Raw genomic sequence first — 12,169 nt, 5'->3', positions numbered from 1 at the left:
GCAGATTGATCTATAATGAAAATAATTGACAGTAGCTACAGCCCTAACTGTTTTCATTGCTGGTGTTTTCTAACATTGAACAGGCTGAATGTGTGTCTGGGTTAAAGACGTGAAACGGAAGTCCTTAAAAGTCAATGAGCTCATCTTGAGAGAATTTGAGAGACCCAAGTGTTCATTAATCGGTGCTTTCTGAGAGGAGCAGAGCGACAGTGGAAGTGGAAGTGGTCTGATCAATAAGGAATAGATTGGAGAATTATCGTGGGCAAAATAAGCTTCAGGTAAAATGCTGTGTTCAATGCGGTCCCTTCACATTTAGGGCATAATTTAGTGACACAGAAACAAACAGAACTTCTCAAATTACAGTGGCGCTAATTGTGGTGTGAAAGTGACATTTAAAAAGGAACTTACTTTGACTTCTTCCTGTAGTTTCCCGAATCGAACTGTGCCTTTTAGAATCCTGCTGACGAATCCCTGTTTTTCCTGCTGAAGAAGCGAAGCCTGTGGAGGTAGAGAGGGAAGACGGGGGGTTACTGATCTAAGAGAGACATACGGGGGGGGACACAGTTGGATGAAGGATGTGAGGGATTAGGGGGAAAGGTGGATAAAGGAAAAGAAGACCGTTCAAACTATTGCCATATTACAGTATTACATTTTTTACCATTGCTAGCTAAAAAAAATGTTTGTTGCTAAAGCCGTTATCCAGAGCAACTTACATACACTTCAATAGAGTGGTGATGGAATGACGTACTTTTGTAGGCCGACCTGGAAGTTAGCATGGCAAGACTTCTCTTGACTAAAAGCAATGGGAATCCTATAGTGGATTTAGGAATATTGCAGAAAATAAGATCTGTGGCAAACTAACCATTTATTGAAGCGTCAATACAATCGCCAGATGTAGAAAACTATGTCGGTAACAGAACTTATCCAACGCATCTAACTCAAAACGGGAAATACAAGTACTAAAATGCTGACTCATTTCCAGGCTTATTCCTAAACTGTAGACATGCCTATGGGAGCAATTTATAGTTGAATATCTTGCCCAAGGATACATTGACATGCTGACTGTAGGATAGGGGATTCAACCACTGACCCTCTGATTGTCAGATCAAAGCATTTACCCCCAAAGCCAAAGCCCCTCCAGTCTGGAACATTACTGTAGGTGTGCTGACAAGACAAAATAAAGATACCTCAATGGTGAATGGTGCACAGATTGTGCCCTTATAAAATAAATTGGTTCAGTAGAGAGCTAGCTTTATCCAATGCATTTTATTTTTGACATTTATTGATAGTTAGCCTTAGTATTGATGGATTATTAGCAGGATTGTTTAAGGCAAAGCCTAAATCAAAAAGAAACAGGTTTTTTGTATTGCGCCTACAAGATGATGAGCTAAATGTCTTTAATATTACCATAAATACAATTATCCTTGAGGTCACTGCAATTGCGATTAAATTGATCGGCCCATCATCTTTTGATCTGCCCATAAAAACCTCTCTACTGCTCTACTGACAACACAGCAGATAGCCGATCATAAGAGTACCTTCACTGACAGCAGGCATGCACACACACACCGTTCTCTCTCTTCCTGATGAATCGGCTCTTGGCAGCTTTAGACGTGCTACCTCTCAAATGGAGTCAGTCTGACCTTCCACACAAGATGGGCTCTGGTTTATTCCCTGAAAAGCCAGCTTTGGCAAACTCTCTGAATCTATTAACATTTACTGGAAACACTCTCTCTGGTCCCCTGACACCCACTGAGTCAAAGACATACTTTACAGTTCTATTTGTTTCACATTACCTTTATTGCTGTTCAACCAACATTGCAGATCACCTCTTCTACCATGTTTACATTTTAAATACAATTAACTAATGTAGTCAGGTATCAATGCTCTAAAATATTAAAGGTGCCATATTGCAACATAGGTCTTCTATTAGTCTATACACTATTCCACAATCATAAAAAACATCTTTAAATTAGAGCTGCACAATTTGGAAAAAATTACCTACTTGCAATTTTAAATGATGTTGCAATCGTGATATGGTTTTGCTACTTAAAGCGAATGACAAAATTACTTTTCGTTGAACATAAGCTTCAAAATTAAAGTTTTTGGCAAATCCATCCATTTCCCCTGTGCATTGCATTGTGGGACAGTTGTCAGACAGACAACAGCCTATACAAAATCAAGATTATTTATTTAACTGACATCTTTGAGACATATTGATTCTTATTTTTCTAGTGTAAGTCTACTGCCTTCTCAAAAGCTGGTTACAATGACAGTATGTGTCAAAGAGTTGGAACTCTATAATGAAGACACCGAGCCTTCCACACTTTGACAAATGAGATACGATTTACAAACCCACTCTGCAGGGGAAGGTGGAGGCACAGGGAATCAGTGCTGGTATCGACTAACAAAGTAAATGTCAGTCCGACTGATTCCAGAACACTGATTCCGCATGTAGTTCAAGTTCATTGCATTTAATAATTCAATGGGAGTTATTATTAAAGGGGCCCTAGTTTGCTCATTTACAGGTCCATATTTGTGTTTTTTCCCCTCAACTACGACATGCTTGCGCCTGTGCTGCAGCACCTCTTTTCACCCTCTGTCTGAAACCAGAGCCCAGTCTAACCAGTCTTGGTTAGCTGGCCAGCTCTGTTTTGATTGGTCAACAACACCATAGCCTATCACGTACTATATGTGGGATTTTAGCCTTTGCAGATAATTTACATGCACAAAAACCTATATAACACACTACAGGAAAGGACAAACCCGAAAACCACAATAGGGCCCCTTTAAACAAATGTTAACCAGACATACTTTTTTCTTTCTATCAATCTATCCTGGATGGATGGGTGGAATAAATAAAGCCTCCCAAATGAAGAAATGGAAACACAATCCACTGCAACAGGTGGATTGACAGAGAGCCATAGAGAGAGGGGCAGCAGGAGGGTGGTGTTGACGCTAACATGGCTGATGTCTCTTTTATCTGAAGACAGTGGAGATGGTTGTGGACTTTAGGAAGAACGCAGCCCCACCCGCCCCCATCACTCATCAAAAAAGTTAGAATGTTCTTCCTGACGCAGCTGAAGAAATTCAACCTGCCAAAGACAATGATGGTGAACTTCTACACCTCCATCATCGAGTCCATCCTCACCTCCTCCATCACCATCTGGTCATCATCCGCTCTGAAGAGAGGGTGATTGGCTGCAATCTGCCATCGCGCTAATACCTGAACGCCTCCAGGACCCTGAGGCTCCCACCCTGGACACAAACTGTTCACCCCCCTCCCCTCTGGCAAGAGGCTGCGCTCAGTCACATCATAGACTCTATGCATTACATTAATGCACACAATGTTAACATTAACTTACATTGTAACTGCACATATTTTATTTTTACGGGTATACCTATATTTAATCCATATTCAATGTAAATATTTCTATATTTTAATGTAATTCTAGTTTTCTTCAAATTATTTTATCGCTGTTTTATATTTCTGTATGTATGTTTATGTATACACTAAAGACACCAAGACAAATTCCTCGAATGTGTTAACCACTTGGCAATAAACCCATTTCTGATTCTGATGCTGAAGTAAATGTCCCATCAATGTTTCTACTACTACACTGAAGTGACTTAGAATGTTTGCAGTTCATTTGAAATGTGTCGAAAATTGACAAAAAGCCTCAACTCTTCATCCTGTGATTGTTTATGGTAATAATAAGCTATTCATTATCACTAGTAATCATTAGTTAACATTGCTCCCAGTTTGTCGTTGTATATTATTCATCTTTCAGTTGACTGAGTAAATCATTTAACTGGCTCTATGTCTGTTAAGAGGACATAGCAGGAGCAGCACAGGTGATAGAAACGATCGCTCAGTTCCACCAAAATGTCCTGAGAGCCATGGCAGTGAGTCAGCATGCAGTTCACCATCATTATGGATCTGGCTCACAAAGATTGTGCCATTACAAGTAAAAATGTCTGCAGTGTATGAAAAAGGTATATTGCAGGCACCTCAGTAAATTCAGAGGAGTGTTTAATCAGTCACACTTATCCCATCGCCTGGGGTTACGTGCAGTATCTTCCCTGTATTTCATAGCTGACATGGAGAGTGGTCCTCAGGTGGCAGGGAAACTGCACCGCTGTGAAAAATGACACAAACAACTCCTGGCAAAAAAAACTCCCGAAAATCTGCCCTCTGTCATCAGCCACATGCTGCACGGCTGCTCTGTGTTACTCAACTGCTCCTCAGTATTTGTTCAGGGGAGCTTTATCGGGGGTTAGTCAGTTTGACAGATTCCTGCCTGCCGGTTTATATTCTGGGAGACTGCCAGCTCTCCTGTGGTTGTTTTTCTAATCCTACCTGCTTTCACATTGGAACAAATTACCAAGTAAATTGCCTTTTAACCATACCTGAGATTTGGTGCCTGCATTTAATTTGAATCATCTGTTGCAAACTACCTAAGCTAACAGCCTGAAGGGTTAGTAAACACTGCAAATCATGTCTAATTTGCAAAAAAATTGTATTCACATAAATAGGAGCAGAAGACTAGAGTATGATACTTAAAAAATACATAAAAAATACTTAGTTGCAACTCATATTCAACATACCATACTATGTTTATTTCGATATTTCAATTTGGCTTAACCTGTTTGTATTACGGAAAAATGATTATAGGATTTCTTGAAACTAGGTGGAAAGGTGTATAGTGGTCAAAGAAAGAACCTATTATGAAAGTGTATCAGAATCACAGGGCAGATAAACATTTATATTTTACTTTAATAACATTTGAAGATGGGGCTTTTGTGCTGCTTATCCTGACTGGGAGAATTAACTTGAACGCACCATCAAGTCAAGACACCTCTGAAGAAGGTATCAAAGTGGTGTTTAAACGATCTGAACAATAAAATACAGCACATCTTCTTTAGAGTGTTCATGTTGTTTCCACAGTACGACTTAAAGCTCATGAAATAACACATTTGGAAGAATGGTTTGCATACTGTTATAGAGAGATAAAAAGGGATCAAATGTGTAGGCAGACCCGGATAGTAGTGCAAGGGCTCCCTCGACAAAAAGGAAATGGGATTTTTATGTGGATTATTGCACAAAATAAGATCTCTGGCAAAAGCAAATGTAATATACTTGTGCAATCTGTTCAGCAGGAGAACCACCACATTTGAACACGACCTCTATAACAGTTGAAGAGTAAATGCAATAGCTAGAAACAAATAGCAGACGTTAGGCTATGATGGAACTGCTTCACGGCTGCATGACTTCATGTTCCCACCGCTAAGCTAAAGGCGACCTGTGATCATGGCCGTATCCACCATTGAGGTCACCGAGGTCTGGACCTCGGCAATTTTTTCCGAGCTGTGTATAACAAAACTTGTGAAATAATTGCACTAAACGGGGTTCTTTGTAGTACTTCCATTTACTGACGATGTGGGCACTGCATAAGTACATAGCCTCTGTTAAAGCAAACAGAAGAAGAAGACATGTATCAACAAACCACCGCAGCCCGGACTTGTACCGGAGCAGCGAAGGAGTGATGAAGTATCTAGAGATCTGAGTCCAGCGGGCTGCTTGTGTTTCTGTTCATCAGGACATCATGTGACCAGCAGATCCTGTGTGAACGCTCTACGTTAGTCAGTGGACATCCGACAACATGCACACTAACTTATATTGCAGCTATAGGCTATACTTTGGTTTAAATTGCGTGAATAAACTAGTTAGAGCTAAAGTTAATTACATTCATCCAATGTCAGAAGGATTACCTTTTAACAAACGTTGCAATGCTTTTCTTTCATTTCAATTTGAGTAAAACATTGAAGATATAACATTGTATTGTTTTCTTTTTACACTGACTCAGATATAATGAAAAGACTACGTCAGTCGAAGCTCAGCGTTGGTAAGAGAGAGACAGGACAGGCAGAGAGAAAGAGAGAGAGAAAGTGATGGAAGTCAGGGAGGAACTGCAGGTACAGTCACACACAAGAATGTAGGCTTAATAACCCCATCTATCTATCCATCCATCCATCTATCTATCCATCCATCCATCCATCTATCTATCCATCTATCAATCCATCTATCTATATATCTATAACAATAGTCTTCATTTACAATAGGCATAATTGTAAATCAACATATATCTATTGCAGTTATGATGTCATAATAACATACAATTTTATAAAACACAATTTGCTTACATCTTTGTTCTCTTTTGAGAATCAAACAAAACTGATTTAAATAAAAAAAATAATGCAAACAAACAAGTGAAATTAACTAAATGGCTGAATTGCTTTTAATTCACTGGCAGGAGCGACAAGTGAGGAGGAGCAAAAAGTGAACAACGAGTGAGAGATTGAACAAAGAGAAAGGGTAGAGGACAGAGAGAGTAATGAACAGGAAGAAGACAGACAGACTAAAGAAGATGGAGGAGAGGCTGCAGGTTATGGAAAGGAGAGAGACATGGAAAATGAATGTTGACAATGTTTTGTGATCATTTTAGCCTCTTCTGCATGTTCAGATCATTAATAGTAACAATCAACTGATTCTTATGTATTACACTTTCAAAAATAATTTATGCTGACATTGTCAGCCCACTGACATGGTTTGAAATCGATATATTATCCATTTTGTGACCCCCCACAGGACTTAAAAAGCACCTAACTAGATCATGAAAATCCCAAAGATCTCGGGGGGTACCCCCCGAACCCCCCTAGCATGTTTGGACCTCGGTATTTAAGAAATCCTGGATACGGCCCTGCCTGTGATCAGCCTGATGACGTCTATTAGTCTCATTTAGTCACTTGTTAGCAACAACCGTTTTATGATACAGCTTCGTACATTCACCAGTGGGGTAGTTACCGATGTCGTAGAACAAAACGAGAAAATCCTGTCAGCTTTTGTTAACCACAGACTATATTTTAGGCACCTAACAAAAAACATGTTCAAAAAAATTGTTGACTTCGAGACGAAGGAACTGTGTAAATGCCAACTCATTTCCAGGTTTCAGGACTCATTCCTGCACCACTCTACACCGTCCGAGGACTACGTGAAAGCACCATCGCTAACAAGTGACTATATAAGACTACTAAGCATCAATTTACAAGTTTCACGAATGTAACTTGTAATAACTTTTTTATTTGATATATTTTGTGCATGTCTTTTATCTACTTTGAGATTTATAAAGAGAGACTTGGCCTTTATAATTTGGAATTGAAAAACGCACGACAATCGTTCTTCTCTGACATCATTACCAAAAACAAAAACAACGCACGTGCCTTGTTTGCTACCGCCGACAGACTAACTAACCCCCCAGTGTCAGTAGCCTCTGAATTTCTATCCACAAGGGCGTGCAATGATTTTGCCTCCTTTTTCACTGACAAAATTCAGAAAATCAGACAAGCAGTCAGTGCCTCTGCATCAGGAACAGCAAATGTTGTCTCTGTGTCCACCTAATAAAAATTCAAGCACCATGACACAATTCCATCAGATTAATGATAAAAACCTAGAGGACATTATACAACTTCTGAAATCCTCCTCCTGCTGACTTGATATTATTCCAACAGGATTTTTAAGATGTTTTGCCTTGCATGGCCTCAGAACTACTTCATATAGTAAACACATCTCTTCACTCAGGTATTTTTCCACAGGCCCTGAAAACTGCAGTCATTAAACCACTCTTAAAAAAGAATAATCTAGATGCTTCAGTAATGAACAATTACAGGCCCATATCAAACCTCCCATTTCTAGGTAAAATCATTGAAAAAGTTGTTTTTCAACACTTGAGTAATTTCTTGCATTTAAATAACTGTTTCGATGTGTTCCAGTCAGGCTTTCGTACAAACCACAGCACTGAGACTGCTCTTGTAAAGGTCTTTAATGACATCCACTTAAACACAGACAGTGGCAGAACTTCAGTGTTAGTATTATTAGATCTCAGTGCTGCGTTTGACACTGTTGACCACAGCATATTACTAGACCGACTGGAAAACTGGGTGGGACTTTCGGAAACAGTTCTAAATTGGTTTGAATCCTACTTAAAGGACAGAAACAACTTTGTTTCTATAGGTAAACGAAATACACATCTGAGTTGACAAATATGACATGTGGGGTTCCTCAAGGCTCCATCTTGGGGCCTCTTCTCTTTAACATCTACATGCTACCACTGGCTCAGATAATGAAGAACAACAAAATAAGTTACCATAGCTATGCAGATGACACACAAATGTACGTAACAATTTCACCAGGAGACTACGCTCCAATTCAAACACTGAGTAAGTGCATTGAACAAATCAATGACTGGATGTGTCAGAACTTTCTCCAATTAAACAAAGATAAAACTGAGGTAATGGTTTTTGGAGCCAAGTCAGAACGTATAAATGTTAGCGCTGAGCTTCAGTGTGCAATGTTCAAAACAACAGATAAAGCCAGAAATCTAGGTGTAGTAATGGACTCTGACCTGAGTTTCAACAGTCACATTAAAACAGTTACTAAATCAGCCTACTATCACCTAAAGAACATATCTAGGATTAAAAGACTAATGTCACAGCAGGATTTGGAAAAACTTGTCCATGCCTTTATCTTCAGTAGACTCGACTACTGCAATGGTGTCTTCACAGGTCTCACTAAAAAATCTATTAGAAAGCTGCAGCTGATTCAGAACGCCGCTGCTCGATTCCTCACTAACACTAAGAAAGTGGATCACATCACTCCAGTTCTGAAGTCTTTACACTGGCTTCCTGTGTGTCAAAGAATAGATTTCAAAATATTGCTGCTGGTTTATAAAGCACTGAATGGTTTAGGCCCAAAATACATTACTGACCTCCTGCTAAATTATGAACCATCCAGATCTCTCAGGTCTTCAGGGACTGGTCAGCTTTCTGTCCCCAGAGTCAGAACTAAACATGGTAAAGCAGCGTTCAGTTATTATGCTCCAAATATCTGGAACAAACTCCCAGAAACCTGCAGGTCCGCTGCAACTCTTACTACTTTTAAATCCAGGCTGAAGACTTTTCTTTTTGTCGCTGCTTTTAATTGAACTATTCATATCTTAAACTGCACTGTAACTTTTATCCATGTATTTTTTTATTTATTAGCTTTTCTTTTTTAATGCTTAATGTCTTTCATTTTTTGTAAAGCACTTTGAATTGCCTTGTGTTGAAAAGTGCTATATAAATAAACTTGCCTTGCCTTGCCTTACTGTTTACTTTTGCTGTAACAATGTACACTTCCCCCTCTGATTCTGATCACACCAAACATTAGCCGCCTTAAGCTTAGCGGTGGTGAGATGAAATCATGTGACAATGATGTAGTTTGTTTATAGCCTAACATTAGCTACTTATTCTGTTTATTACGCTTACAAAATAATAATGTGTCTTTTAGAATCAAAAATGCTTCTGTCTTGCAATTTTCCAAAATCCAATGGAAAAATAATATTGCTACCAAAAAACGTCATCACTGCTCCACTCAATAGGGTGTCAGTTGTAGTTGACATGTTATGCTATATGCTACCATATATGTACCATGTGATATAGAAGAAATATGAATACAGTATCAAGAATATCAGCAGTACCATCTTTATGAGCTGGTCTCTCTCCTGGGAAATGTGCTCGGCCACAGAAATGACAGCTCCCATGTAATGCCGGGTCCTTTCCTCTTTCACCACACACTCTTCCTTCTGTCTGTTCAATACACTCATCTTCCTCTCAGCCTTCCTGGATGATGGAGAGATCAGAGAGAGAAGAAGATAAATGATCAAGCAGATTTCAAGGAAAATTATGCGGAGAGAAAATATCAACGACGAGGAAATGAAGATGGTAAAAGAAAAAAGGAGGACAAGGGAAGAGATTGAGAGAAAATGCATCAGGGGTTTTGGGAAAGAAACAGGACAGAATACAGAGTTGGGTGGATTATCTCTTGAGACGCTGCCATCTTGATGCAAGCGGGCTGCAGACATGTTGGTTAATCAAACACCTTCAGACAAGTTTCACACTTCAGAATGAGAAAGTCCACATGATGATCAGCTCAGCTTTACAGGGAGGTGCCTGAGAACATAACTCATTTTAGGAAAATGTAATCCTGGACCAAAATAAATCGTGTACTGCAGAAACATTTGAACTATGGTAGGATGTGAAATGATGTTGAAGAGCCACTCTTCATTTTCAGGGATTGGTCAACTGCTTGGAGATGTCCCCCCCCCTTTGCCTATCACGTACGTACAGTGTGTTGGACCGCTAGGCTAGCCAATAGAAGCACAAGTGTTGTGCCATAGTGATGTCACAATGTCACTGAAGAAATAAAGCCACAAATATGTTACCTGTTAGCTTTTTTTTGCCCCAACGATTCGCCTGTTTAAATATACTGGGAAAATAAGATAACCAACCGGACGGCAAGTTCATTTATTGTTAATTGTTTATAAGAAGATGGGAAAGAAGAAGTGGAAAAAATAAGGAAGCATCAACCATTCCAAAATGGAAAACAATAATGACATATTAGTTAAACATTAAACGGAACAGTGTCAGAAGATTGGAAACAAAGAGAAACAATTTCATGTAATATGGAGTACTCAGCATTCATTTAAAGTGCGTGTGTCTTTAGGGATGGGATTATCCGCCATGACAACCGTTTTTCATCAGCATTTTGTTTTTGTTTCTATCTTTTTGTTTCTTGTTTTAATTTAATTTTTGGGAAAAAATAAAAATAATGTAACATGTTAATAATATTGAATGTACGTTACTCATACCCAGACTCATTCAGTAAAAACATAATAATGACCTATTAGCTTGCTTGGTGAGCTCCTGCTCTGCCTCCATTCTCTTTACATCAGCAGTCAGATTGGCTTTGTCCACAGCCAGACTCCTATTCTCCTCTTGCAGACTGGACAATCTGATAAGAAAGTCGTCCATCTCACTCTTATTCTTACTCTCCTGCTGCTCCAGTTGTCTGAGAGGTAAGGGCAAATTGTACAGCATATTTTAACAAAACATCACAGTGTACACTATTGAAATCAGTGCGTCCCATCACTATCAAATGCACAAGCCTACAGGGATTTTACAAGGCAAGTTTATTCAAGCAGCATGTTTCAACGCAAGACAATTCAAAGTGCATCAGAACTACATTGTACACTATGTGCCTCTACTGTGACATGTTTAAATGCTTTAATGTCATACTGCCTGTGCTGTATAATTAAATGTATTATCCGTGGACTATTTTCTTCAATATCCCATGAAGTTCAAAGGTGTTAAATTAAAATCAATATTGAGAGGCTTTAGATAATGTTGGATATTGGTCCACAAGCTTGCCACATAAGGACAATAGAAAACATATGCAACTCAATTCAGTGTTTCAAGAAGTTATATTAGTATTGATAATAATCATCAACATCATTATTCATTTTGAATGTTTTTATCAAATGTTTTATTTTTATTTATAAAAACAAAACAGTTGTGAAGGAATAAGATGTAAATAATAATAATAATAATAATAATAATAATAATAATAATAACAATAATAATAATGTATTTTACAATTATAGTTATAATTATTATAAAATGAATGACAATAATGATTTAAATTATTTTAATGATTAATGTTGTTGTAATTATAGTTATTCGTTATTATTATAATCATTTACTCTTAATTTAGAAAAATAAATGTTTGCCTATACTAAAAAAAAGTAAAGCGCAGGCATTTGGCATGTTTGGCGACAGCATAGAAGGAACATACAGCAAGAGAGAATGTGTGTCACCTACTTAAAATATGAAGTTCTTTCTTGTCCTTACTTCACGAAAAAACAGTGTCCCAGTTTATGAATCATTTAAAGAAAGACATTTTTGATCAAATAAGACATTGTAGTGGTACCGTCTGAGTTTCCCAGCAATGCCACAGTGTTCGTCCCAGGTGATGGCATCCTTCAGGCGGGCCTGCAGAACTTGTACCTCTCTCCCGTTTTTTAACGCCTCTCTCCTGCTCTCTTCCAGCTCTTCCTGAAAACTCTGCTTTTCTGCCTCTATCAACATCAGCTGCCTAGACACCTTGGAAACTACAGGGAGAGGATAAAGAGATGGAGGAGTAAAGTAAGTGAAAGTAACAGAAAAAAGCATAATGAAAATATGACGCATTGCTGTAGATGGAACTACCCAACTGTATATAAAAGACTTTCAATCA

General features: G+C 38.5%; 1 protein-coding gene across 3 annotated transcripts in view; it reads right to left on the bottom strand.

Annotated features, from left to right (window-relative positions):
- Positions 1 to 12,169, bottom strand: part of cep89 (centrosomal protein 89) — a 114,060-nt gene that overhangs the window by 64,400 nt on the left and 37,491 nt on the right. For all 3 annotated transcript variants that reach the window (XM_034107851.2, XM_034107868.2, XM_034107859.2), the window contains exons 13-16: positions 11,864 to 12,044; positions 10,778 to 10,945; positions 9,576 to 9,717; positions 409 to 498 (exon numbers count right to left, since the gene is read on the bottom strand). In XM_034107851.2, coding sequence (XP_033963742.1) covers positions 409 to 498; positions 9,576 to 9,717; positions 10,778 to 10,945; positions 11,864 to 12,044 — 581 coding nt within the window. The remainder of the gene's footprint in view (positions 1 to 408; positions 499 to 9,575; positions 9,718 to 10,777; positions 10,946 to 11,863; positions 12,045 to 12,169) is intronic.

Source organism: Pseudochaenichthys georgianus, chromosome 3, assembly GCF_902827115.2.
Source record: "Pseudochaenichthys georgianus chromosome 3, fPseGeo1.2, whole genome shotgun sequence".
NCBI classification, from domain to species: Eukaryota; Metazoa; Chordata; class Actinopteri; order Perciformes; family Channichthyidae; genus Pseudochaenichthys; species Pseudochaenichthys georgianus.
This window is presented reverse-complemented; position numbering and strand designations above follow the sequence as displayed.